The sequence below is a fragment of the Hemibagrus wyckioides genome, linkage group LG25, assembly GCF_019097595.1.
Source record: "Hemibagrus wyckioides isolate EC202008001 linkage group LG25, SWU_Hwy_1.0, whole genome shotgun sequence".
In the NCBI taxonomy this organism is placed as follows: domain Eukaryota; kingdom Metazoa; phylum Chordata; class Actinopteri; order Siluriformes; family Bagridae; genus Hemibagrus; species Hemibagrus wyckioides.
This window is the reverse complement of record NC_080734.1, coordinates 8,393,910-8,421,514: the sequence shown is the minus strand read 5'-3', so window position 1 is coordinate 8,421,514 and position 27,605 is coordinate 8,393,910. Positions and strand designations below refer to the sequence as shown.

The following is a 27,605-nucleotide window of genomic DNA, read 5'->3' as shown; positions in this document are numbered from 1 at the left end:
ATATTTAGTAAAACTGTAGGAAAAATAGATAGTTTGTGCACTGGACACTTTTGACATTTTGTATACACACCAGTTCTTATATTTATTCATGATTTAGCTCTGGTAGATCAACATATGTTGCAACCGCTTATATACATTTGTCGGCTTTTTGAGCAGAACATCAAGTGCTGGAACAATGATACGTCATCCATGGATATTATAGAGATTACGTGTTAACCTGAGAGATTCTAACACCGCTAGTATCAATAAAATACTGTACATTCACAATCTAAGTATGTCTAAAAGGATTAATGTGACAAGGCTTTATTTCACCAGATTCATCAGATCTTATATTTTAGCCTTTGTCTACACACACACACACACACACACAGTCCGACATTATGCACGTACAGCATGTGTTGTGCAAAAGTAAATCAGCACTGTGCTGTTTATGTGGATGTCAGAACACTCCAAGCCAAACACGCAGGCACTCCATGCCAAAATCCACTTAGGAACCAGCAATGTGCCTGCAGCCACAGTTTTAATTCTTATTCCTGACAGTTTATAAGTAATGGCAGTGAATAGTGAGAAACATTTCAAAGAAAATGTCTTGCAGGGCAATCACTCAATTTTAATTTATTTGCTGCCATTGTGCAGGTGATGCCTTGGACTACCTGCTGAGAAATATTTTCACGGAAAATGCCGGTGCCAGGAAAGGATTCCCCAGAGTTGCTGTGGTCATCACAGGTGGACAATCGCAAGACTTAGTGGAAGACTCTGCTAAAAAACTGCAAGACAACGGCATTGAAATCTTCACTCTGGGTATGTAGGAGTCTGATGCTGTCTTTCTAACATGAAATGCTTTATTTTTGTGGTATAAGGTTTCTGGAACAGAAGGACTTCTGCCATTTCCATACTCACTCTTCACTCAACTTGCAGCGAATAGTGGAAAACAGCCCTCAAGAAGTCATAGTCTAATCAGATGGGTTTTGCAGACGCTGTCTTTGGCACTATCATAGTTTCCTACTCGTGAAGGAAAAATAAGCTGCTTTTAAACGTTTTCCACTGACCTGACCTCTAACTCCTTATTTCAAAAGGCTCACTGTTAATCCAGCTGGATTGTGTTAAAAGTGGGGACACGATAAGCAGCTGCTGCTTTTCACATGTTTATAGTGAATAACTTGTGTGAGGCATTCATACAGAATGATATCAGATGCGTTTGACCGTTTTCACATGCAGCTATCAACTTTATGAGACATTTGGGATTTGCAGGTGTTGACTTTTAAGCAGAAATGAGTTAGTCCTTGGCAAGATATCAGATTTAGTGCAGGACTATAGATGTTAACGCACTCTTTGTTTCTCTGCAAATCAGGCATCAATGAGGCGGACGAAGAAGAGCTAAAACAAATGGCATCCACTCCTTACAGCACTCACGTGTATACCGTCTCTAGATTTGATATGATCAAGACCGTGCAACAGAACATCATTTCACATGTGTGTTCTGGAGTTGAGGACCAGATCATCTCACTGGCCAGTGTTGAGGAAGGTAAAAAACAGCAAACAAAAGAGCACATGAACAAGTGAATAATAGCACGCTAACATGCTTTATATTAACATATTTAAATATGTATTACATCAGTATCACAATACATGTTCACATGCCTGAATTCAATGCTTAGAATTACATTATACTTGCTACTTGAAGTATCTCAAGACTGTATTTTTTGTTGCTGTAACATATAAAAACATTTGCTTTCTTGGGAGGAAGTGATCGACAAAACATTAGCACTGCAAGTGGTTAACATTTCATGCTTCTTATCTAAAGGCTATTTCAAACGGACTTTTACATCTTGTTGTAGTGGTCGAACCTGCCACACACCTGCAGGTCAAGGAGGTGGCCTCTAAATCGATAAGGTTGACATGGGCTGCCTCTCGGGGTGAAGTAACCGGCTATAAGGTACAGCTGGTGCCTGTGACACCGGGAAGCAAACGGCAAGAGCTTTACGTCGGTCCCACTCAGACCAGTGTGAACGTGAGGGATCTTTCTCCAGAGACTGAGTATGAAATCAGCTTATTTGCCTTGAAAGGACTAACACCTAGTGAGCCAATTGTGACTTTGCAGAAGACAGAACCTCTCAAAATATCACTAGGTAAATGGGAATATGCAGTTTTAATCAGTTTACCATTAGCTAACTGTTATGTTCTGTTTAATGACCCAATTTATTTATTTATTTTTTACTAAGGAGGCTTTCACACTGGCAGTTTAGTCCAAAATAGAGCACAGTTTGCATGAAAATAAAGCTGGGAAGTGCACCATGATACCAAACTGACGACTACCTGTAGGAGAAGTCTGAATTCTGAGCACAGGAACAGTGCCACAATAACCTGCACATTTTTTTACCCAGTGGTGACATCATTAGTTTACATAACACACATGTACCATGAGTGCAAGGAAACATTGTGGGACACAGAAGAGGTGCAGTGTCTTACTGTGTATACTAGCATCAAAATAATACAAAAACAAACCAGATGGTGAGACGAATTGTGTACTCCATGCATGTTTGTGATTATGTAAGATGAACACAAATGCATCAGGATTTGATTGTAAAATCAAATAAGTCTGAATTCCTACCAACCATCTTATTCATATTCAGATCAGAGCAAACATGCCTAGTGTGAAAACCTCTTAAATAATTTTTTTTAATGGCCATCAATATTGCTAACAATTGAAATGGAAATAAGATATACTGGGTATCGGTCAAGGTTTTCCAACCATTGAAATACCATTAATCCACTAAACTGAATCCATTTTCCTTATAGAATGTTCCCTTGGAGTGGATGTTCAGGCTGATGTTGTCCTTCTGGTCGATGGGTCATACAGTATAGGGTTGGCTAACTTTGCGAAAGTGAGAGCTTTTCTGGAGTACCTGGTCAAGTCTTTTGACATCGGTCCCAACAAGGTCCAGATCAGTCTTGTGCAGTACAGCAGGGATCCACACACCGAGTTTTACCTGAACACACACCACAATCTGGATGCAGTGATTAAAGCAGTGAGAAACTTTCCATACAGAGGAGGATCCACTAACACTGGCAGAGCCATGACCTACGTGAGGGAGAAGATCTTTATTTCCGCACGAGGAGCTCGCACCAACGTGCCCCGCGTTACAATCCTCATCACAGACGGCAAGTCTTCAGATGCCTTTAAAGATCCAGCCACGAGACTGAGGAACAGTGATGTTGAGATCTTTGCCGTCGGGGTGAAAGATGCTGTAAGGTCAGAGCTGGAAGCTATTGCGAATCCTCCTGCTGAGACCCATGTGTACACTGTGGAGGATTTCGATGCCTTCCAGAGGATCTCCAAAGAACTGACCCAGTCCATTTGCCTGCGCATTGAGCAGGAACTTCTGAATATCAAGCAAAGAAGTGAGTAGACTTTATGTAGTGTTTTGCTTCATAGTGTTTTGCTAAAGATATTAGGGGTCTGTAGAGAAACCCGGTAGGAATATCTTAGTTTGGTGTGGGGATTTTAGTGTAGTTATTGTAGAGGTAGCCTATGACATCCTTACAGAAGGATAGTTGAGGACCCCATCAAAGCTGTCAGGCTAGATAGTTAGCTAACTGGCTTATTTACATCTACATTTATAGCATTTGGCAGACGCCCTATCCAGACTGACTTACGGAAGTGCTTTGAAGTCTCCATCAATCACTACACCCTAATACTGGTTCACTAGGTCACAGACTAAGGATACTATTACTCTAAAAACTAAAGCCATAAGTGCTTCAGGAAGTTGTAGGTCTTTAGGCATATGAGTGAGTGTGTTTACTTATCACAATCAAAGCCTTTCTGTGTAACTCCAGAAACGTCATGTGTAAGCTATGTAGTAAAGCACAAGGCTAATTTCAGCTAATGGAAGTGTAGCTTTTCATAAAACCAACGAACATTTATTTGATTGATATGAATCATCAACATATCGTTATTAAGCATTTGCATTTTACAATCCTATCAATCGTAGGTATAATTTGCAGACCAAAACTAACATATGTGTCTGTATATGACATGACTGCTGAAATTACCGTTGTAATGTAATTTTAAACTCAAATTAATAGCTGCAGAAATAATTTGCTTACATGCTTGCAATTATAATAAGCATTTCAAATTAAGCCTCATTTTCATTTTTATTGTTTTTGATCTAACGAACATGTGGCTCACATGTGTAAAAACTCATGGTTGTTTGGTAGTTTGTTGCAAACAAGCCCCAAATGTATTTCTACATGCTAATATATTGCAGACCTTTGCCATAATGTTCTGGAATTATTATATAATAGATTACAATGGAATAAGCTGCATAAAGGTTAAAGTGGACACACTTTAATGAGCTGAAAGGATGGTAAAAAGGATGATGGACACACTTGAATGAGCTTTCATTTTATGAATTGTGATCATCTTGCAGGTTTGGTGCCACCTAAATCCCTGAGCTTTTCCGAAATAAGCTCCAGAAGTTTCCGGGCCACATGGACTAGCGATGCTACAGATGCCGAGTCGTTTCTTATCCAATACAAACCTGCTGAAGATCCTCATGCAGATTATGTGACCATCTCAGTACCAGGAGACACCACCAGTGCTATGCTGATCCACCTCACACCTCTCACCAAGTACATAGTCAACGTCTCTGCCCAATACGATAAAGGAGACAGTATACCTATCACTGATTACGAGACTACGCTAGAGGGTCAGTTCCAGTTCTTTTACTTGTCTTTACTTAAGTAAAGTGCAACTGTTTCGTTATCATAAATAGGAGCAGCATACCAACTTAAAAAACAATAAATTCTGCCAACAAACATTTGTCAAAATCTAATACAAAAGCTGCTACTATTATTTTATCAACTAATGCTAAACTGATGTCAGTAACTGAAGAATCCATTGTTTATAACTAAGACCATAATCCAAGATTATAATCCATATTTCGGCCAAAACTTTTATTTAGAATTTATTTGGTAATTATAAATTCCAGTGCTAATATGTCATGTTATAGGCTTTAAAGCTTTAGTCTATACACATACACACTTTTTTAGATTTTCAGAAATGGGATGTGGTAGCTCAGTGATTTAGTTGTTGAGCTAATGTTCAGTGTAAAATCCCAGGTCTGCCAATGGGGGGCCCTTGAGTAATACCCTTAACCCTTAGTTGTAGCAAAGTAAGTCACTCTGTATGAGGTTGTCTGCCCAATACAAAATAAAACATTGATAACTTCTAAACATCCCTTTTTTGTTGCAGATCAAGGAACCGTACGAAACCTCCGTGTTTCTGATGAGACCACCAATAGTTTCCGTGTGTCATGGGCACCGGCTCCGGGAGCCGTAGTGAGATACAGATTGACCTATGTTCCAGTCAGAGGTGACAGAGACATAATGGAGGCCTTCACACAGGGCCCAGAGACCAACATTGTTCTCCATCAGCTCCTCCCTCTGACCACTTACAGAGTGAGTGTGGCAGCCGAGTACTCATCGGGCACTGGCGAGGAAAGGCAAATCGATGGCACAACTAAAGAGGGTGAGTTTCAGTAATGAAGAGGTATATAGAATGATTATGATGTCATATTTTCCCTTTAACTTATTTTATTTTTGTAATGTGTGACATCCGGCTAATTCCAACCCTACACGTGTTATTAAGCTTTCAGGATGGAAAATGCTAATCACAGGCAACAGGGCTTTCCCTGTGGAAATTTGCAGAGCGAGACTCCACACACACACACACACACTTTTTTGTTTGCTCTTTGGGAGGTTATAGGTGATGGAACGTTACCCAGGAGATGAGCTTGCTTGCTAATGCAACAACCATCTATTGGGGAGGCTGATGGAAATAAACAAACTGATTTCCATTTGCCAAAGCAGTGGAATTCCAGACACTTGTTATCATTGCTCAATGTGGTTAGTGCTTTTGTATGTTCCAGCTGCTTCTATCTGGCTACACTGAGTAATGCATCTGTGATATTTTAAGGGACTGTTATAGCAGAAGGCAAATCTTATGCAATGAGATTTTCTCCAACTCACATTTCATAATCTGCAGATTTTCTCTATGCTATGTATAAGAGAAAAATATTTTCCTAATGGTTTTATTTTGGCATGAATAAACTGAAGATTTAAGAAAGGCATTTTAAGTAATGACACAGCTAAAAAGCATTTTCTTCCCAGTAAAAAGAAAACAATTGTTTTCTTCCTTTATCTTGCCAAATGACAGGCTTCAAATAATTCAATAGCTATATCATGCTTTTGTGGTTAAATCTCTGTTAATGCTAGCTTTGTAGTTTTCCAGCTTGGCTTTGCTCCTAACCACTTGTTTTGCTTGTGTTCCTACAGAGCTAGGCTCTCCACGAAACCTGCGGGTTTTTGATGAGGGAATATCGTCAATGCAATTGGAGTGGGAGCCAGCACCGGGTCGGGTGCAGCAGTATGTGGTGTCCTATCGGCCAACCGAAGGAGGAGAGACCAAAGAAATGTCAATAAAGAGAACATCCACCATGCTCAAAAACCTGCAGTCTGGCACAGAGTATCAGATTTCTGTCCAAGCTCGCTACTCCTCTGGCCTTGGCCAGCCGCTGGAGGGCACTGGCACCACTCTCGATGGTGAGTAGATAATCCTAATATCCCTAAGCCGTTTGCTTGTGTAAGTGAGCGGTTAGCTATTAATGCTAACAGCGTCTATAAACTTGTCTACATATTTGACTTCAAATAATTATAACATAGCTCTTCTGCATTATTTTACGCATGGATTCCACTCATCAGCACATAGGGATTTCAATGTGTTTGGCATTTTGCAAATTTCACACTCAAACATGTTTATCTACTTTGGGCCACCTTCAAAATAGACTGAATGTTGCTTATTGTACAGATTTGTTAGTATTGTATAGATTTTTTTTCTTAAGTGCTGATTATTGGTCAGGGTTTAAGGAACTCAGGTCAGTTTCAAAGCCCTGGCCTTATGTGAGTTGAGAATATGTTGAGCACAGCCATTTGGTGGTGTGATGGAGGCCAAACAATTGTGCTTGGTGACAGGGGTTTGGGATAGTCACAAGAATTTAGCTTCTGGATCCACTCAATATATTAACCAGGAGCAAACAACTACTTGGGAAGCAGTGAACGGAGACATTGAGGAATTGAGTGCACTGAGTTTAATATCTAAGCTGACATTCCCTAAGCTTGGAGGACTGTACATGGAGATGAGATGAAATTTTTTCTTTTTCTCTTATTCTATGTAAGATAAAGAGCAGCAACTCGTCAAATAACATCTATGAACAAATGGAGGATCTGCTGATAAATTTTAATGGCTTTCACCAAAAACATGAAAGTGGAGAAAGATGCCTTACCAAATTCTCTTAAAATAACATACACATTAATTTAAGTTAAAATCACTTCAGACACTCTTGACACTCCTCACACTCTTGTTCAATCTGACCCTAATCCCAAAGAAAACTTGATCTATTCCACAGAAACTAGAAGAAAGTCTTTTCATTTGTAGTTATCCAGAGATTTTTTATCTACTTTGTTGATTATATTACCCAAATTAGAAACAAATATGGAATCTGAATCAAAGTAACTCTGACCAGAATATGGCATTTTATGAAGATGATGGAATGAACCCAGCATTTCACAACCAGCTTCAGGCAATGCTTTCCTACAGTATGCTACTGAAGGTTGCCTTTCTTTGTCCAGTGAACTTTATACTGTATCTCACTGCCCACTGCTATCCACATGAAAGTGAATACCAGCCATGGAAAGTATAACTATAGTACAACCCTTTGCTTTTATATATGGAATGCCTTCTTTGGCATTGCTGGACAGTATACACAGTAACCGACTGCCCCTTAACATTCAAGGTTGGGTAGAGCACTGGGAGGTTGATTGAAAGCAGAATGACATCCACTATCAAGAGCTTGCACTTATTACCCTTGCCTGTGCTGCACCCATGACTGAACTCCGGCTTGGGTGGAGTTGGAATTTGGTCTGGCCAGGAGAGGATTGTGTGTGTGGTGATAGTAGTGGTAGCTTGGGGGATGGGTTATGATTATGAGTCACTTTTTCTTCTGCTGTGTCGGACCCTGTGTGGACTTGCCTGGAATGCAGCAGATCTGTCCTCAAGCTTTTGGCTGATAGGTCCATTTCTGACGTAATTGGACAGTCTGAGTTTCTTCCTGCCTTTGGTTCCTTGTGCCATATGGAAGGGATTTGACCAATTCAGCAACCAAAGCCTTTTGATTATGATATATTGTGATGTTACTTCTTCCGTTTGTCCATTGACAAACAGAGAAATTTTCAATGCTGTACTGGCTGAGCTGTGATCTCACAGCGGCTTACATAATCCACTTAACATGCAGCTGCTGGAAGGAAGATCAAGTAAAACTTTGTTTTAAAGATGGTTTCATGCCTAACTTCTAACAGTGAAGAAAGAAATGAAAGCTCCAGAATTTCCTAACCATGTGGATAATAGCGCATGTTTAAGCAAAACGTCCTGTGCCTTCCTGCATCCAAGAGCTCTGATCTCATTGATAGTTTGCACAATCCAATAAACATGGATTTGCTGGAACAGAAATGCAGTAGAAGGACCACTGAAGCAGCAGTTGCTGTTTTAAAGACGCTTGTGTGTTTAACATCCAAAACGTGAAAAAAAAAAACGGTGTCACCAACCTCACTCCTGTTACTTAGGAGTATTTGGCCATCCAAGAGACAAGATCTTAGTGATGTAGAGACATTTTCATACATAACTTCCACTAATACAGAAAGAAAAAAAGAGGTTCTAACATACTTCTGCATTTCTGAGCAATTTTGGAAAGTAATGAAGCTTAAACTGGACTTTAGATATCCTGTAACTTGTTCTGGCCAAGAGCTGTGGTTTCATAGATCGCTTGTCCAATCCAATAAGCATGAATGTAGTAGATGGGCACCTTTGGTCCCTTCCTCCCTATAAAACTTGTGATCATTTTGTCAACTTAATGCCTAACATTAAAATAAATGGAGCTGAGGAATTATTCTCAGAATCCCTATGTTCTTAGAAAACAATATGACATTAGTAACACCTTCAGTAACACCTTTGTTACCTTTGTCCATTCAAGAGCTGTGATTTCACAGATACTTGCGCAATCCTGTAAACAGGAAACTTCTGGAACCAAGTAAAAAGCCAGGCGTAAAGAATTTTCTTCAGATTTCTCAAGGCTTAACTTCCAAATGTGATGAAAGAAAGCCCAGACATATTCCAGGACTCCATTGTTAATTGAAAAATAATGGCCATTTTAACAGTGCTTTGACCTTTAGTACTTCTCTCAATCCAAGAATTGCAATCTTTTAAAGACATTTTAATACCTAACTTCCAGACGTGGGGAAGGAAACAGAGGCTCTGACATATTCCAGGACTCCTGAGTTTTTTGGATAATAGTAGGAGGATTTTGACCTTTGCTTGGGTATGGAGCTCACTGGTGGGGCGTGAACAGGCTTGTCGACAGCAACAGACCACATGGAGATTTGTAGGCTGTAAGGGTGAGAGGTTGTCAATCTCAGGATTCATTACTGCTGTATCACTTAACTACTAGCCCTGTGGGATGTTTTTTCTTTGTGGTGGGCAGAAACTCTAGATTTCTTGGATAAATTAGGGAAATCGCAGCCAAAAGACTTTGCAGAATCTGATGCTTATGAAGTCAGTTCAGGAAGTTTAAAGAGGAGGAACGAATTTCAAGAGAAAATGAAGAAATATACAAAATAAAAAGCACAGTATGATCTGAATACCTTGTCTTTTTTGTCTTATCTTTCAAACTGTCCAGTGTCTGTCAGCCTTTACCCAGTGTAGCCTCAGATTTTTGTTAAGAAGAGTGAAAGATTATGAATTCTTCTACTGTTCTAGCCCACCTACCAACCCAAGGTTCAAAGCCTTGTGCTCTCTGCATTGCTTTTCTTCTCACCACGGTTGGTAAGAGTGTTTATATGAGTTACCATCGTCCTCCTATATGCAATGGCCACTTTCCACTGACCTCTCCCGTGTCTACCCACAGAACTGCTGACATACAATTTTAACAAAACAATCAGAACCAATCATGAGAGACAAGTTAGCAGTTGATACAACTTAAACATTTCAAAACATGAATACGGGGAGGTTGAATCATATTGGAATCCACATGGATTTAGCACTGAAGAGTTTTAAGCAACAAAATGTAGATGGATGAGGGTAAAAACGAGACATGGAAAAGGAAGAGATGTGGAAATGGAATCAATCAGTTGGTACAGAGAGAGCCAAAAGCAATGTTTTCTATTTGCAGTTTGCTGACAAGGTGCAGCACCTGGGAACTCTCAACTGAGGATGACCCTTCCCTTTCAGACATTTGGAAAAATGCATAATGTGTTTGGCTAAGGTCTCGTTCTAAAGGCCCCTGACCCCGGGGATGTTATTGAACAATACCTTTTCAGCACTTACCCACTCTGAAGGTCAGTTAGGGGGATTACTTTAAGACAGCATAGCTTTTCTATGATATTTATTACAAACACAATATTGATCTTCAAGGATCTTTTGTCAGGAATGAATGTAGTTTCATGAAAGCCTGACTCTTTGGAAAACTCCAAATGGGGTCATGTTATAAGCATTTCCATGTGAACATCCCATTCTTTTAATCCTCACTAATATGTGACTTGATGTTGACTTTTTTTTAGTAAAGCAGAATCCAAAACCCAATGAAATTTGGTCTGTGGTCAAGGCTACGTTTAAGCACTGTGTATATTTTTAGTTTCTGAGGGAAACTTTCTAATTGTCATAGTCACTGTGCTTTATTAGGTCTATAAAATGACTTAATGGCTACATGGTTGCTAGCTAAATGCACAGTCATTAATTAGCTTATACTGAGTGTAGCTTACACTATTAATTCCTGAAAGAACACATTTGTAATATTAATTCTAGGTTAAGCCTCTTTTGGACAGGTAATGACAGGCGAAAAAGAAAAACAGGCAAAAAGGCAAAAATCTCCACATATCTTAGCATGTGTCTAAATAGCTATATATATATATATAATAAAATAAAATAAATAGCTGGCAGAAATTGTGCATGGCATGTTGCAAATGTGATGTTTGAGGCTACCCAAACCCTTCCATACCTGAAGCCCAGGCTGCTGAAGCTCTTAAAAATAGAGTTAGTAAGACGGCAGCCCGCAGACGAGATCCTGAAGACGTCTCTGTTGCTGCACATGTGCAGTAAAAATACGGAAATGAAAAGTATGCCAGAGCTGAAAAAGAATGCTTAAGGGGAATACTGCATGTGATGGATTATTTTTGGCATAGCTATTGGAAAGGTTTACTCTGAAATCAGACGCGGCTAACTCACAGATCTATGAAATTAACAAGACGTAAATCTAATGCTTTTATCAGTCTTGAAACGAAAGTTCTGCTTTTCTTTTCAATGTATTTTTAGTGTAACACTAGATATTTTTTTGTTCACCTGATGATAAGTCACATATTTGCATCTAATAGCTTATTAATTTAGTTATTCACTGAGATAATGAAAAACCGACCATATGAATTGCATTACCATCTGAGAACATGTTGAAGCCATTCAGCTAGTTAGCTCATTATCAGTTTTGGCCAAAAAAAAACAAAAAAAACAAGATTTCTGGGACATTTGGGATTTGTTATACTAGTATTTATTACAGATGATCATTGAAAAGAAGATGTAAATTAGGAAAATAGTAAAGCTAGGATAGCGTGCAGGCATTTTAACTAGCACAGAAAGCATTTACATATAAAAAAGGACTCTTGACCATGTAGCTTATGGCATGTAATGCACACTATGCCATTATATTCTCAGTTAGTGTTTTGATGGTTGCTTCAAAATCTCTTATAGATATCCAGTTAAGTTGAAATCTGCTCAGTGTGAATGCCAAAGCATACGATTTACACCATTTTCATCATCAGCAAACTATGAGTTCTCAATGAGCTCTTGTGCACTGTGTATATAAATGTAGACGTGTGGGTGGAGTTATACTGGAAATGCCCACTTCCAGAAGGATAGAAAGGTTTCATGATAGAACGAAGGTGATCGGTCAGAAGAATTTTGAATTGATTTGGGACAAACCAGACCAGTAAAATAAACCAAACAGCATAATGCAACTATTGTTTTTTTGTTGTTATTTATTTTCCTTTAATTTGTTTCCTGTCTATAAATACTAGTTGGATCTGAGATTGGAGCATTTGGAAAGAGGATTTCCTAAGCAGCCTTGAAACTGATATAAACATAAGAAAATCACAGTAAATCTCCATGCAGCCTTGATTTCCTGCTGCAACATGGTGGCTAAATGATGCTTGGATCAGTGCAGATCTAGCCGGGTGTCTCAAATGGCATCATTGTGTATACTGGAACTCATTGTAGAATTAACTGCAGGCAAACAGCACACACACACACACACACACACACATATATAGTCCAGTAAGTAAAAAGTAATACTTTTTAGCCTCATAGTTAATATAGTACAATGAGGCCACACACCTTGAGATACTCCATTTTGAGATAATGTCCATAACAGCATATACTTTCTATGCGAAGCAGGTGTTTTCTGAGGTGTGTTTCGGTGTGTGTTTGTGTGTGTGTTTGGGTGGTGTGTGTGGCGGGAAATGTTTGTGGTAGACTGATGTTATATGACAGTAGATCTGTAGTCAGCATTTAATCCGTATACTTTGACCAACAACTCTTAACACAATAAGAGTTTATAAATATAGAGTTTCTAAATGAATACAGTGTGTGTGTGTGTGTGTGTGTGTGTGTGTGTTTCTTTGTGACCCAGCTGCTAATTCCTGTGGACCTGTAGATCAATTTATCTCATTCACATTAGCACTCAGTAGGGAGAGATAGCTGACAAGCAGTGATTAATTTGCTACTACCAGTTTATATAAAATCAGACGAGAGTCTCTTCGAGAACCCATGTGGTTTTAAGAAAAAGAAAGTTGTTGCAATCTCCTCATTACCCTCTAATTTACTAAGCCGTGTGTGATTTCTCCACAGAGCTTGGCTCACCCAGAGACCTTATAACCAGTGATGTAACAGACTCAAGCTTCATGGTGTCGTGGTCAGCTGCTCCAGGCCGTGTCAAACATTACCGTGTCCACTGGATGTCGCAGTTTAGTGACGATTCAGGGGACGTAATAGTGCCAGGAGATGTGACAAGCACTCTGTTGGAGGGCCTGAGCCCTGAAACACGGTATCAAGTGTCTGTTTTCGCTGCCTACAGCCTTGGAGAGGGGGAGCCTCTGGTGGGAGAAGAGACCACTGATGGTATGTTGTGTTTCTTTCATCTTCAATTTTTGTCTAATATTCTTTATCTATCCATCATATCTATGTATACTGTGTGAATGAATTAGTGAGGTAGCGTTCATATTATGAGGCAGCTTTCATATTAAGTAAGTAAATGAGCCACAAAATAAATTTTTGTCTACATTTACCAGAGACAGGAAAGCATTGCTGTGTTATTCTGCAAGAAACGGTGTTTTTAGGTTCTTAAACAACGGCAATGGTATTTTTCCTTTCCCCCCAAAAAAACAACGTAATTAAAAATTTTCCAGAAGTCATCACACGAGAGCCTCTCCATTTCTTGCTGTGACGTTTCATTCTTGGATTCTTGAGTTGTGGTATTATAGAAGCAGCCTTTGTCCGTGAGTTGTCCGTGAGATGTTTTTTGGCTGCAAGTTATTTGAGGACGTTGAAAAGACAGCTATTGTGGTCATACACAAAATGTCAGACATAATATGAGCTTAAAAGGACAGGATTGATGTACCAATAACTGGGATTGATGGACCAATAATAAGAATGTATTTCTAAGGGACAGTTTAAGTTAGGTCAGGCTGGAAGTGTGATTAATGTTAATGGTCGAGTCGGCGCAGGTGTTCACTTGGATTACACCTACGAACTGTTTGGAAATTTTTTTAACACATACAATTTAGATAGATAGTTTCTATTGGCTCCTTTTTGTGAACCTAAGGTTTATGAACCTCAAAACCAGATTGTGCCAGGATAATGATTGACTAACCTGAATCCCTTTGATTTGAGATTTGACAGACTCGCCTGTGGAGCACTTGAGTTGTCTTTAATGATGGTCAATAAAACCACAGTCATTTACAACTCTCTAAGGCCTGACCACCATGCTCTGATAAGTCAAATGAAGTTCGGAGTTTCAGGGTTAGTCAGACAGATTCTTTTTTGCTGAGACCATGTAGAAGTAGTGGGATTCAGTCATATAAATATATAAATGGGGATTGGAGTCTCCTTGGCTGTTCCTCAGTGGAAAAAGTGAGATGATGGTTGTGCGAGAAGAAAGGGGGGTTGAATTGGGGGTTTGGGGGTGGGTTGGGGGAGATAACATCATGGCAATGGAGTGAAAGCATTTTAAAACTATGCATCTGTGCACTGGCGGCTCTAATTTGGGCCATATGTCGGAGACAGGCTCTAACAGACTTTGGACACGCTTAGTTAAATACCGTACGCCTTCTCCGTCTACACATGGATGTGCAAGGAAAGTCCATAGGGCAATGGAAAGAAACTTGCCTATGTGAGGCATCTAATAGTGCAAGGATGGGTTTTTTCGGTTTTGTGTCCAACTTTGAATCTTTTCGGGTGTTTATCCCCATTTCCTTTTAAAATCGAGTTCCTGCGCCAGGTGTGCATTTTAAATGGAACTCGTTCTCTGGTTAAGGATGCAAAAGTTCGCTTAGGTCAATCAGCACATTGGATTGCCACGATTCTTTCCGTTCGTAAAAGCGTTCCTAGTAAAAGTCTTGGAGTCAGTCTTTTCTTGGAAGCAAGAAAGAAGATTTGGATGAGAGTAAGCAAAAAAATATTAACAGATAGTCTTTGTCTTTGCCGAACAGGAAATGACAATCAAAAGCTGCTTCAGACACACAGAGAGAATGGTTTAGTGAAACTGAAATCTTGTGAATAATTTTATTCTTATCACAATTTAACAGGAGTAATGTGCAGTTTGATGAATGTTGCTTGTGTTTTATGACTTTAGGTCATCTGCCATCCCTGGATAATTTCTTAATAGGAACCATGATTAGTTGATTGTTATTGTATTTTTATTGTCAAATTTTATTCATCGGCTGTCTCTGGACAATTTCATGAGAGCACGAAGTGAATTAGGATCTGCACAATAAAAAAGTGAAAATGTAGCAAACCATAAAAAAAAGCCAATCTCCACACTTCCATCAATTATTTCAAAGCCCAGCTTAATATTTTCTGCTTTTCAAAACACTCCTTTTCCTGAAGCTCATTTTTTCCAGAGTGACAAGGTACTGCTGGTAGAAAGGCAGTGCTTTCTTCCTTTCTTTTTAAATGTATTATTATTATTATTATTATTATTATTATTATTATTATTATTATTATATTTCTATGTAGACCAAATCTTCACTCATAACTATACCAATAGTTACTTACCTACTCCCTCACTTTCTTACTTATTGTATTACTGCCACAAAACAGTAGTCTTTCTACTTACTCCAGATGTAGGTTGATTAGTAACAGAAGCTCATAAGTTCCAGTTTAGCTCTGTACAAACCACATAGCTTAGGTGTTTTTCTGACACTGTGTGGCATACTATAATCTGTCTGATATTTTAGGCAGCTGTTGTAATGCTGTTCTTTCTGTCTCCAGCTTCCGACGCTGCTAAGGTGCTGATCGTGTCTGACGAGACGGAAAAGACAATGAGAGTGAAATGGCAGGCAGCTCCAGGTCAGGTGCTGAACTACAGAGTGACTTACACACCGCAGTCTGGAGGCAGACAGATGAGTGTGAAAGTGCCACACAACACGACATCCACCGTCCTGAAGAAGCTGCAGCCCATGACCACATATGACATCACTGTTCACCCCATTTACAGGCGCGGAGAAGGCAAAGCAAGGCAAGGAGTAGGAACCACACGTACGTTGGCCCATAATTCAAAGCCCATGAGTCACAGGGGGTGTGTTTGTGTGTGTGTGTGTGTGTGTGTGTGAGAGAGAGAGAGAGAGAGAGAGGGAGAGAGAGAGAGACAGACATCTTAAATGTAACAAAAAGTATTTAAATAGAATACTTTAAGTAACAACTCCCATTACTATTTTTGTGCATCGTCTTTCTGAATTTTTGACTTCACAGTAACACGACTGATTTTATACCAAAGCCAGTGTCAGTTACTGGGAACATAACATCAAGACACCACAATATTCATTCCATTATTTTTATTTACATGTAATCTGATATTGAATTAATAAATATTCAGCGCCGTGATCATGAGGAATGAATTCCATTTTAAGTCTGGACATTTTCTGATTACCATGAAGACTCAATTTAAAAATTTCTTCTTGAATGTGATGCAAGAACATCAGTATGTCAACTTATATAAATATAAACCACTTTTATAGATTTTGAAATAGACCAGTCAAGAACACGAGGCAGGAAACAGCAGCGAGTTGCCAGTAATAGGAGCCTTTATGTTCAATAATAGTTAACATAAAGCCTTTCTCATTTTCTGGGTCCCTCATTCAGATGGGAATGTAAATAAGAAACTGAGGGGATAGGATATTCATTCAAAATTAGTCATTTTTATACACTATTTCACAAAACAGAAATTATTTGATAGTATTTTTGACGTTAATAATGCTATTTACTATTAATAAAGTTAGTTCAAGTTAAGTTGAAATGCTTGGTGTGTCTCCTCTCCTGTTACTGGTGTACATATACAACATTATTATCAACATGTACTAAGACTGTCTGTGTCGGCCTGTTTCTCATACAGTGTCACCATACAAAGCTCCAAGAAACCTGCAGACCTCTGAACCGACCAAAACGAGTTTCCGAGTTACTTGGGATCCAGCTCCAGGAGATGTGCGTGGCTACAAAGTCACATTTCACCCTAGCGATAATGAAATAAATCTTGGAGAGATGCTTGTTGGACCATATGACAACACAGTCGTCTTAGAGGAGCTCAGGTAGGGTGAAAACATTTATTTCGAACTGTTCAGTTTCAGTTTTACAGTCATCATTTTTGCTAAAGGATGTTGTCCGGGTTTTGTCCTCAGAGCAGGAACAAAGTACGCAGTGGCTGTGTTTGGAATGTTTGATGGAGGGCAAAGTTTGCCTTTGGCTGGAGAGGAGAAAACAACACTTATTGATCCACCTGAAGCCCCACCCATGGACCCTCCTGGTAAAGCTTCACTATATAGAATCCTTATACACATGCTTTAGACCTACACATGACAGAAGATCATCAGTGCACTTGATGAAAAATCAGAAAACACAACAGTTGGAGTTGTTTAAACTTCTTTTCTCTTATCAAAACAAAAAGTAATGTTACCCAGAAACCTCCAAAGCCCTCCAACTTAAAGCTACTCCTTTGTCAGAAAGCTTAAAGCTTTTTACACTAGAGACTCCTTCCAAAAATTTGAAATGCACATGATTTATAGAAAACATCACCATTATCAACAATTAGCTGCTTATGTGAAACATTTGGCATACTAAATTAATCTTTCTAAATTAGCACTTACTATAAGATATAAGATACTCTAGTCATTAATTTAAACCTACTATCTGAGACGTGCCGTAATAGAACATTAATCCACACCTTCCCACCCATCGACCAATCAGAACTGAGCATTCAGTAGCACTGTAGTACAAATTCATATCACTGTGCAGTGATGTTTTTTTTTTATAACACAACCCTAACTAATACACTATAAAATGTTTTTGATCCTTTGATATTTTTACTTGCCAGAGTTTGATTAGCTATGCATGTATAACAGGATGTCTCTAGTTGTGCCACGGCAAACAAACAAGCCAAAGGAATGTAGCATCTGTTTACCACCTTCTCCTCTTTCATATTTCACTGCTTCTGAGAAGTCCTCATGGAAAAGAAGCACATTGATTCCAGTTAAGAGGCGTTTTACAGCCAAAAGAGAGAGAGAAAAAGAGAGTGAGCGTTGTGTGGTGTCGTCACAGAGCAGTGTGAAGCTAGGAAAATGTTATGCTCATCTAGAGAGAGCTGCGATTTGGGACTGAAACTGGGCAAAAAACTCCTTCTTCAATGGAGCTTAGACACGATGAACGTTTTCCCTGTGGATTCTGATCTGAAGCCATATGTCAAGCTATGTCTAGACGAAGAGCTGATTCACGTGCTAAATATCATTACCATTTCACTAATATCAAACAAAGCTGTTTTTGTTTAGCTGTTTTCTTTAGAAGATAAATAGTTAAAGCGAAAAAAAAGTAGGCAAAGAAGAAGACAAGAAGCTTTCTTGGCTAAATCAGACTGCGACATACAAACAATTCTATAATATTTTTTTTCTCAAATGAAACTCCTATTAGTGTGAATTTATTGATTTTCTTTGGTAAACCATGATATCTGATTGAACACCACTAGCTAAAGAACTGAAGACACGAAAAAAAAGACATCTATATTTTATAAAAGATTTTCAGAGTATAAATTACTCAGGCTTACTCAACATTTTGAACTCAGCACTGACCTTGTGTACATAACTGCAGCTCAGTCTCCAAATTGCAGACAGGCTTCTGGCTTTCCCTTGAATCAGTCATGAATAAATCAATGTGCTATAACGTGTTTTCAATTGCAGAGACAGAGGCAGTGTGCAGTGCACTAGTCTCTTTGCAGGTGTCTGGAGCTGTGTAAAAAAACACACAAAAAAACGTATGACGGAGGAGGAATGTGCCATAACTCAGGGTGGGTTTTGCTCATATATCACTCAACTACAGACCTTCTTCTTCTTGAGGAGACAGAGGCCATCATGTCTGGCCTCCAGGGATGGATACCAGAGGAGACTGGATACTGCAGCAAGAACAAAGATGTGGAGGGAAAGCGGGGAGGAGGGGGAGAAAGGGGGGGTCATAAATCTTGTACATTGTTTGAAATTGTTCATTGTTAAAGCAAGAAATAAAGTTCTTTTTTTAACCAATTGTGTGTTCTTAACTAATAGTGTTTGTTTCTGTTTAAATTTTCTGTTTAATTTCTTTTTCTTTAATCTTCCTCTTGGTCTCGGGGTTTTCCTGTTGCGAAAGCTGTTTTGACTTTGTGTCTCTATATGACGGGTGTCCTCCATGTCCTCGTTCCACAGATACTCGCTGTAAAACCACAGCCAAAGCAGATATCGTTCTGCTGGTGGACGGTTCCTGGAGCATCGGCCGTTTGAACTTCAAGACCATTCGGAATTTCATCTCTCGCATGGTGGGAGTCTTTGACATTGGACCAGACAAGGTCCAGATTGGTGAGACTCTGGTGCTTTGGCGCATTTTTTTAGAGGCACAGATTTATGGCTATGACTTAACACTTCTGGATGCCAGATGTAAGCTCTGATTTGGGGCCCAGAAATGAGTGATTACCTGAATTTTGCAGTTCTTTGCTTAAAAGTGTGAGGACGATATGAAATAAAACAAAAAGGGAATCTCCTAAATCATCAGATCTGACATTTAATTTACATCTTTTTCAGGTTTGGCTCAGTACAGTGGAGACCCTAGGACGGAGTGGAACCTTAATGCTCATCGAACCCGCGATAGCCTCTTAAATGCCGTGACCAACCTGCCGTATAAAGGCGGAAACACCATGACGGGTATCATGTCTCGATTCACAGCATTTAGCCATTGTTTACTGTATAAAGCATATAGATACGTATATTCAGTATGTTAGGTGATCATTCGATTGATCATTTACAAAGTCTATGTCTCCAATCCTGGCTAAAGTTTTTTCTTTGCTGATTTTCTTCCCTACTTACCTTCTACTGAACAGGTCTGGCTTTGAACTATATCCTGCAGAACAACTTTAAACCAGAAGTTGGGCTCAGGCCTGACTCTCGTAAGATTGGTGTCCTCATTACTGATGGCAAGTCACAGGATGATATTATTGTTAGCTCCCAGAATCTGAAGACCGAAGACATCGAGCTTTACGCCATTGGTGGGTGGCCAAGTTTATTATGTTGTGGGTTACCATGCTAAAAAAAAAGGTTTTCCCCAAGAAAGAACTTTAAGTAGTTTGGTTGCTTTTAGATGTCAGACTTTGATTATTTAATGGTACTTGTGTGGTATTTGTTACCATAGTCCTTTCTTATAACTATAATTATACTGCATTTCTTATACTTTAGAAGAGCTCATGACACCCACCACATTTGACTTGCAAATTATTTGAAGATTTATAGCCACAGAGTCTGTGTGCTAAGGCAGCCAGCTAGCTGTAGTCAGTAACAGTTTTTTCATGTCAAACATGGACTAGTTTTCAATACTTAGGAGACATTCAGAGTTTCTGAAATGAACCGAGAATCAAAAATAGACTTTCTGACTCTGGGTATACAGGTGTGAAGAATGCTGACGAGAACGAGTTGAGGTCCATTGCCTCTGAACCCGATGAGATCCACATGTACAACGTTAATGATTTCTCTTTCCTGATGGACATCGTTGATGACCTCAGCGTGAATCTCTGTAACAGCGTTAAGGGACCAGGTATATTTTGTAAAAAAAAACCCTCTTTTGTCATATATTTTGAAACTGAGCTGGATTTCAAATGTAACAGACATTTTTAATGCTATGGGTGAATCATGAATGTACCTCAGTGAAGGGATTGATTGGAAGTATACACTTAAAGTGAGGCTGCTTTTTGTTAATCCAAGAATTGTAGCTGGTAGAAAAGGCAGGGGGACAGGAAAGAAAAAATTCTAGCAAAAGCTAGTAAAATGTTAAAGCTAATAGTTTCCTAACACACCGGAAAACCCAAAAGTTTTACACACTTCCCAATGAGTTTTTAAATAAAAAATGGGTAGTAAAACGAATTATTAATCATGGCCATATGCTAATGATGGCAAAAAAAGTAAAGAATAAAATAAGATATATGGCACACAGATACTGATAGGTCAATGGGGACAGAATCAGTTTGGCTTTGACAGTATTGGAGTTTCAATATCTGAATACATTGTAGTCGTCAAGCAGGAGCTGGGAGCTATGACATTCCAGACTGAATAAACTTGAAGGGGAAGATTGTAAATCATAGCTGCACAAGTTGGCCGAGGTGAACCACCAACCGTCGTAGCTGTTACTGCTCAAGACTTTGTTTTAAAAATACATTTCTCTAAAAGCATAACAATGTCATAACTCTACAATAGAGTCCAGATATTGAGCTCAGTTTCTCCCAGGAACATAACAGTGATTTACCACATGCTGAATGGGTACACTATATCCTCAAACAGTCCAGCCCCTGAAGATATTGATATATGATCCAATTCACCTTTTTCAGGAGAAACCAATATGCCTCCGATAGATTTGTAGCTTGTGTAAATGGTAATGTGAGAGCTGTTTTCCACTCCACTTTTTTCCATTGCTAATAAAGGAGGTGGAGGTCCAGGAACTCCCACGGACCTAGAGACCTCGGAGGTGACTCAGTACTCCTTCCGTGCCACTTGGATGCCCCCTGATGAACCTGTGGAGAGATTCAGGATCGAATACGTCCCTGTTGCTGGAGGCAAGACTGAAGTGGTGAGACTCCTTGATGACTATTGGCTTACAAGAAACAACTCATTCAAAAAAACAAACAAAACAAAACTGAATGATCAATCAACTGAAGCTGCCTGAAGCTTGCTTCTTTAGTTTTATACTGGAGCTACAAGCTTTATAACAAATTTGGCACTGTAGTCTAATTTAGCAAGTCAAAATAAATCTCATGTCTCTGAAATAAATTAGAATGAGTCACAATCCAAAAAATCCAACTGTAGCAATATTATCAGCGGTACCTCAATTTTGGTCCACACCGTTCACATGCTCATTGTGTTACCAAGCTAGGTGCTGAGGAAGCAAATGATTCTTTTTTTTAAGATGGTGCTGCAATTGTTTTAACTCTCCAGACACAACAGTGTTTCAGAAACAGCATAAATCATCCTGAAAGCCTTTCTTACATACCAGCAGCATTAACATTGGCGCTCTTTTATGAAACTAATGAAACAGACTTCAGACACCAAAAAAATGTCTCGGTTGATTGACAAGGGGAAAATTGTACAAATATCATTTTTGGCTGAATTTATTTTTACGCTCTTTTTCCAGTAACGGACACTACACACACACAGCCTGTTCCGCTGATACATCATCAGTAGTCTATACTGATAGTTTGCTTTATACTTGTGAAACAGCCAGTTTAGATACATTTACAGCACTGGATTTCTCCACAGAATTTTTTTCCCATTCAAGAGCCCAGCGTTTTCCGTCGGCCTATTAGAGGCATCATAAAATTGAGGTTTTGCGGCTGGGCATGAGTTACAGTCTTCCAGAACTGACTGCACATTGGTTTTACTTTTTATTGAATCTCTTACAGTGGAAACAACTGCTATTATATAATAAGATCAAAATTATACCACATATAAATCTGTCTTATGGGAGGTCTGATTATATGTTACAGTCCAGCTATTCCTATATGTAGACATTGCTTTTTCTATAATTTATTTTTAAAGATCCTCATAGATGTCCAGTGAGATATGATTTTAAAGTAAACTACTCCTATGTTTGAAGATATTAGAGTTTTAGTCTAAAAAGGATATTAAATATTAGGCTTTCTGTATCGTTGTAAGCTGGTGTATTAACATTTTTCAGAATTGGGTTGTAATAAAGACCTGGCCTTAATCCACTGTGATCCATTTCACATTGCTGTTGTTATTGTTACCATATTATTCTCTACCATGATCTACTATGATGGACATTAAATAATTATCTTATTTTTTTTTTTTTTTTTTTTTTACAGATGTATGTAGATGGTGAGGAGAACACTTTGGTGCTGACCAACCTGACCCCTGATACAGAGTACGCAGTGAGCGTCTTCTCCATTATTGGCGAGGAAAGCAGCGAACCCCTGAAAGGCACAGAAACCACCTGTAAGTTGTACAAATATTTACCTCCACTGTACTCTCTGTTTTACTGATCCTCCAATTTCCTCAGCTTGTCCTACTTTATTTACCATCAAATAAATTCTGAGATCATGTCCTCTAGTCTAAAGCACTCTAAATACCAACCTGCAGCTTTTTTTTAGTTAGGAATTACCTAAAAGCTCAACAGTTACTAATCATATGTTTGTCACTGAAGTAACCCAGATTATTTAAGTGATCTCAGCATTTTAAAACTTCTTATCTTAAATACACAGCTATGATACAATAAACAGACTATCCTCTGTGGCTGTAATACCTGGACTTCACTTTGCTTTTGCAGTGCCCCTGGCTGCCGTGGAGAGCATGAGGGTGTATGATGAAGCTATAACCAGCATGCGGGCGAGATGGGAGCTGGTTAAAGGTGCTAGTGGCTACTTGCTGAAGTACATTGCCATTAATGCCACTGTGCCCACTGTGGAGAAAGAGGTGAGAGCTAAACCATGTGCAAAAGCTTACTCAGCCTTTCCATAGCCACTTTATGAAGCATGTTGGCAAGGACTCTGCCAGTGATTCCTCACTTCCAGATGGCAAAATGCAAGAAAGCTATGCTTTTTACTGTGCTGTTTAGGCAAGGGCATACAAAAACCAGGCTCCTGGGACCCAAGAAGGTAATGGCAAAGATTAGATCATGTCAGCTGTTTCTCCCCTGAAGTCATTGCAGTGATATGAACCAAACAGGATTTGAGCAGATGCTGTTTATTTTTTACTTTCTGTTTTCTACAAGGGGGCTGTAGGGCTGCCAGAAATAGCCCCCCAAAGTAGGAAGAGACTTTAGGGGAAAAAACAGCTCTAGTTTTGAAAGAGGCATTTGAAAAAAAAAAGTGACAAGTCCTGTCCATGTCTGGCTGTTCTGCCTTCCCTCTAACATCCGGTCTCTGTCTCTCTCCCACTTGCAGATGCAACTTAGGGAAAATGAGAACGATGTCCAGCTGCTGGAGCTGCTTCCTAATACGGCCTATGCTTTGTCCCTGTTTGCTCTACATGGGAACGCTGCCAGTGCTCCCCTCAATGACCAGGGAGTCACTTGTAGGTTAACTTACATTCATATCCAAACTATTGTAGTGTTTTATTTTCTGTTGATCCATTTCTAACTTTATCCTGCTTCTCATTTTTTTCATGTTGTCTGTCTCAGTACCTCTCCCTCCTTCTGGCAAGCTGAAAATCAGCGACGTGACCCACAGTTCCATGCGTCTGAATTGGGATGCAGCTCCGGGAAATGTCATAAAGTACATCCTCACCTACAAGCCTGAAGGTGGAGAGATAACTGAGGTACTATATTGTATATTCAATCCATTCTAACATGTGTTAGGAAAACGATCACACAACCACGAAATGGACTTCTTATACAAATGGCAAAGCTTACAGCTTAGTGAAATGGAACATATCTGAAACTGAGTTTGATTATGTATGACACAATCACATTTTATCTCACAGTTGGAAAAGGCTTGATTCCTCGAGCCAAGCTATGTAGAGCATGTAAAGTGTTGGAGAAGATTGGCTGTGCATCAGCAGTGAGGAAAGACCCTTGATTTCTAGAGAGGGATTAGTGGATAAACGAGATAACGTTGCTCCTGACTTACATAAGTTGTATGTTCTAAACCTTTAGGATTTAAAAAGAGCCCACAAACACCGCAATTTGTGTGTGCTAAAATGCTATCTATGTAAACTAATCTTGAATCAAGACCAAGAGGAACTCCCAAACCCCCATTCATGTTTAAACCTTTGAGCACTACAGCTGTGGTCAGTCAAAGCAGTGTTACAGTTGGACATAATGTGGGGCCAGAATTCAACCTTCTTCAAAGCGAAATGGATTAGTACTTATGAGGTTGTGATTTTGAGTTGAAGCTGGAAACCTGCTTTGCTGTTAGACTTGATATACGAACATTCATTGATCTTTTGAGGTGTGTGTATGCTGTTCAAGTCCTATTAAAAGAAAAATTAATTAACAGGAGTGTTATATATGTTTATATAGGTTGAGGTTGGTGGTGATGTCATTACTCTGGTTCTTAAAAACCTACGTTCTCAAACCGAGTATGATGTCACTGTCACTCCTTTATATGATGCGGGATTAGCAGGCACGGCAATGACTGGCACAGATATTACAGGTGAGATTTTATTCTGGTTCATTCTTTGGGGACAGTACAGTTTTTGCGTTTGCAGAGTATCATATTGCAGATGAGCTCATGGTTGCTGAAAGAATACGTGAGAGACATTTCAATATCTTTGCTATTTTTGTCACTGGAATATTTCCCATGCATTTTAACACTCCACATTAATGCATTGTGGCTAAATAGTTCCTTTATCAGTCATTGCAGTGGACAATGTTTATTTATAAATTCCAGCAGCTTCACGAGGCTGTTATTTTCGCTGTCACATAAAGCCTTTTACTGGAGACACAGACATAGCCCATGTGAGAATAATAAAATGGGCCAACATTAGAAACATCATTTAGAGCTTAAATGATGACTAATAGTCTAGCTATTGGGTCACCTTTTTCTCTGTCCAAAAATGCAGATGTGGTGCCAGCTCCAAAGAACCTGAGGTTCTCTGAGGTGACTCAGACCTCATTTAGAGCCACATGGGAACATGGAGCCCCGGACGTCTCCCTCTACCGCATCGGATGGGTTAAGAAAGGGGGGACAGATTTCAAAACTGTAAGTTGATCCAAATTGCTCAAAAGTTTATAAGCTATAGTGCTTTCTTTAATAGATTTTTTTAAAAAAGCCTTTTAGTTCCTTAATCACCAATGTCCAAACCTAGAGAAACAGTAGCGAGGAATCTATACCAGTTTACATATGTAACCCGGTTCCCTTTCAAGGGAACTCAATGCTATGTCATGACTGATGCTACGGGGGAGGGAGGCACGCTTCATAGCATCAGTCATGATGCAGCGTCTCATTCCCTTCTAAGGGAACTGGGTAACCTGGTGTATTTCCTTAATCACCAATGTCCAACCCAAGAGAAACAATAGCAAGGAATCTCTCTAAAACCAGCTTAGGAGAAGGAAACCAGAAGGTTCCAAACTCATTATATACAGTAGATAAAGGAGAGAAGTTGGTCACAGTCACCACCTACTCCGTAATGGATCAGCAGAATTGTTAGCCTCAGGATAGCAGGAGTATGATACAGAATAAATTGCCTGGTACCCTGTCTTGTAGTGTTTCTAAAACTAAAATGTGTGTCTCTCTCAAGACTATCCTTGCCAGTGAGGAGACGTCTCATGTTCTCACAGACCTGGACCCAGAAACTCTTTATGATGTCACTGTTACAGCCATCTACCCTGACGAATCTGAGAGCGAAGACTTGATTGGCAGCCAGCGTACATGTAAGACACACATATCCAAACAGATCCACAAGTGCGAGTTTATCCTGACCTACACATGAAACTGTCTACCTCAGTGACCAAACTGAAATAACTTTGTTGTTCTCTTAACGTCTTTTTCTAGTGTCAAAGATCGTTACGCCTGGTATGTTGTTTCAAACTAGAAGAAATACTGACATTACAATAATTGTAATGGTAACACCTGCTGGTGCTGGTCATGAAAGTGCTCATGAAAGCACACTTTATAATGAATAAGAATTGCATGTGCATTATTGTACCCAGTGCTGCAATTGCTAATAAAAAGTGTGAATTGCAGCAAACACTCCACCAGAAGCACCACCCATCCACCAGTCTTGTCAAAATCATTATGTCACCCATCATCTTGTCATTAATGTCATCCATTGCCAGTGTCATTAGCTGTCAGTCTTGGTGTCATTATATGTGCATGTGCATCCATAACCTGCCCGGCTCTACTGTGTCCACATTGTGAAACGTGGCTTCATCACCATTCACCATTCGCTTCTCCATCCAGAGTGTAGAAAGAATAATACAAAGTGACTTGGTTAACTTATGCTTCACCTTCCACCAGCTCCCAACGGACCTCCTCAGAACTTACAAGTCTTTAATGCCACTACCACCACTCTGACTGTGAAGTGGGACCACGCTCCTGGCCCCGTCCAGAACTACAAGATCGACTTTCAGCCAGTGGCTGGTGGAAAAACTTTGTCTGTAAGTCTTTCTGCACCCGGTCACCCCTCATTGCAGAGCGGATCTTTATAATCACAACGTAATGGGTTGCATTTAACCGTCTCGATATGTCCAGCAGAACTTTTCCACATTTACTAACACTAAATATGTTTTACGGACTTGTTAAGCCTTATGTTATCAATTACAGTAGGAAACCCCCTGAAAAGTTGGAAACCCTTTTCCATAACCCTCAACAACCTCTGGAACACAACACAAACTCTGTTAAGTGTCTTGAGCCATAAGCAATTAATTCTAAAGAGCACCGCCGGTGTGATTAAGTCAATTATCTAAAGCATTGTTAACTGTACAAAATCCTGTCAGCAAAGTTTTTTGGCGGTTATTTGTTTTTTTGTTTACCACATTGTATAAATCTCCAAGTTGGCCAAAGAACATACATTTCTTCCCAAGAAGATCATGAATAGAAATGAAATTGTTAACAGACACTGGATATTCAGAATAATAGAATCCACTCTCGCCACTTGTTCTGACATGTTCTAACCCAATTTTGTTCACACACTTTTTGAAATATTAAAACACACAAAGCAAAACAACACTGGATCCAATACAATTTGAAAAGACAAACATAGGCACATAATAGAAAACAACATTA

At 39.4% G+C, this 27,605-nt stretch overlaps 1 protein-coding gene across 4 annotated transcripts in view; it reads left to right on the top strand.

Moving 5' to 3' along the window:
* col12a1b (collagen, type XII, alpha 1b) overlaps window positions 1-27,605 on the top strand; it is a 76,790-nt gene that overhangs the window by 8,687 nt on the left and 40,498 nt on the right. For 3 of the 4 annotated variants that reach the window (XM_058379785.1, XM_058379788.1, XM_058379789.1), the window contains exons 7-31: window positions 637-801; window positions 1,352-1,525; window positions 1,839-2,129; window positions 2,800-3,402; window positions 4,431-4,709; window positions 5,255-5,530; window positions 6,337-6,603; window positions 13,004-13,273; window positions 15,644-15,910; window positions 16,764-16,956; window positions 17,047-17,171; window positions 19,093-19,242; window positions 19,465-19,584; window positions 19,761-19,925; window positions 20,321-20,467; window positions 21,348-21,493; window positions 22,746-22,875; window positions 23,207-23,352; window positions 23,823-23,952; window positions 24,059-24,195; window positions 24,899-25,031; window positions 25,441-25,580; window positions 26,119-26,251; window positions 26,373-26,393; window positions 26,838-26,977. In XM_058379785.1, the coding sequence (XP_058235768.1) occupies window positions 637-801; window positions 1,352-1,525; window positions 1,839-2,129; window positions 2,800-3,402; window positions 4,431-4,709; window positions 5,255-5,530; window positions 6,337-6,603; window positions 13,004-13,273; window positions 15,644-15,910; window positions 16,764-16,956; window positions 17,047-17,171; window positions 19,093-19,242; window positions 19,465-19,584; window positions 19,761-19,925; window positions 20,321-20,467; window positions 21,348-21,493; window positions 22,746-22,875; window positions 23,207-23,352; window positions 23,823-23,952; window positions 24,059-24,195; window positions 24,899-25,031; window positions 25,441-25,580; window positions 26,119-26,251; window positions 26,373-26,393; window positions 26,838-26,977 (4,748 nt within the window). The remainder of the gene's footprint in view (window positions 1-636; window positions 802-1,351; window positions 1,526-1,838; window positions 2,130-2,799; window positions 3,403-4,430; window positions 4,710-5,254; window positions 5,531-6,336; window positions 6,604-13,003; window positions 13,274-15,643; window positions 15,911-16,763; window positions 16,957-17,046; window positions 17,172-19,092; window positions 19,243-19,464; window positions 19,585-19,760; window positions 19,926-20,320; window positions 20,468-21,347; window positions 21,494-22,745; window positions 22,876-23,206; window positions 23,353-23,822; window positions 23,953-24,058; window positions 24,196-24,898; window positions 25,032-25,440; window positions 25,581-26,118; window positions 26,252-26,372; window positions 26,394-26,837; window positions 26,978-27,605) is intronic. The other variant, XM_058379786.1, reaches the window with a different exon arrangement.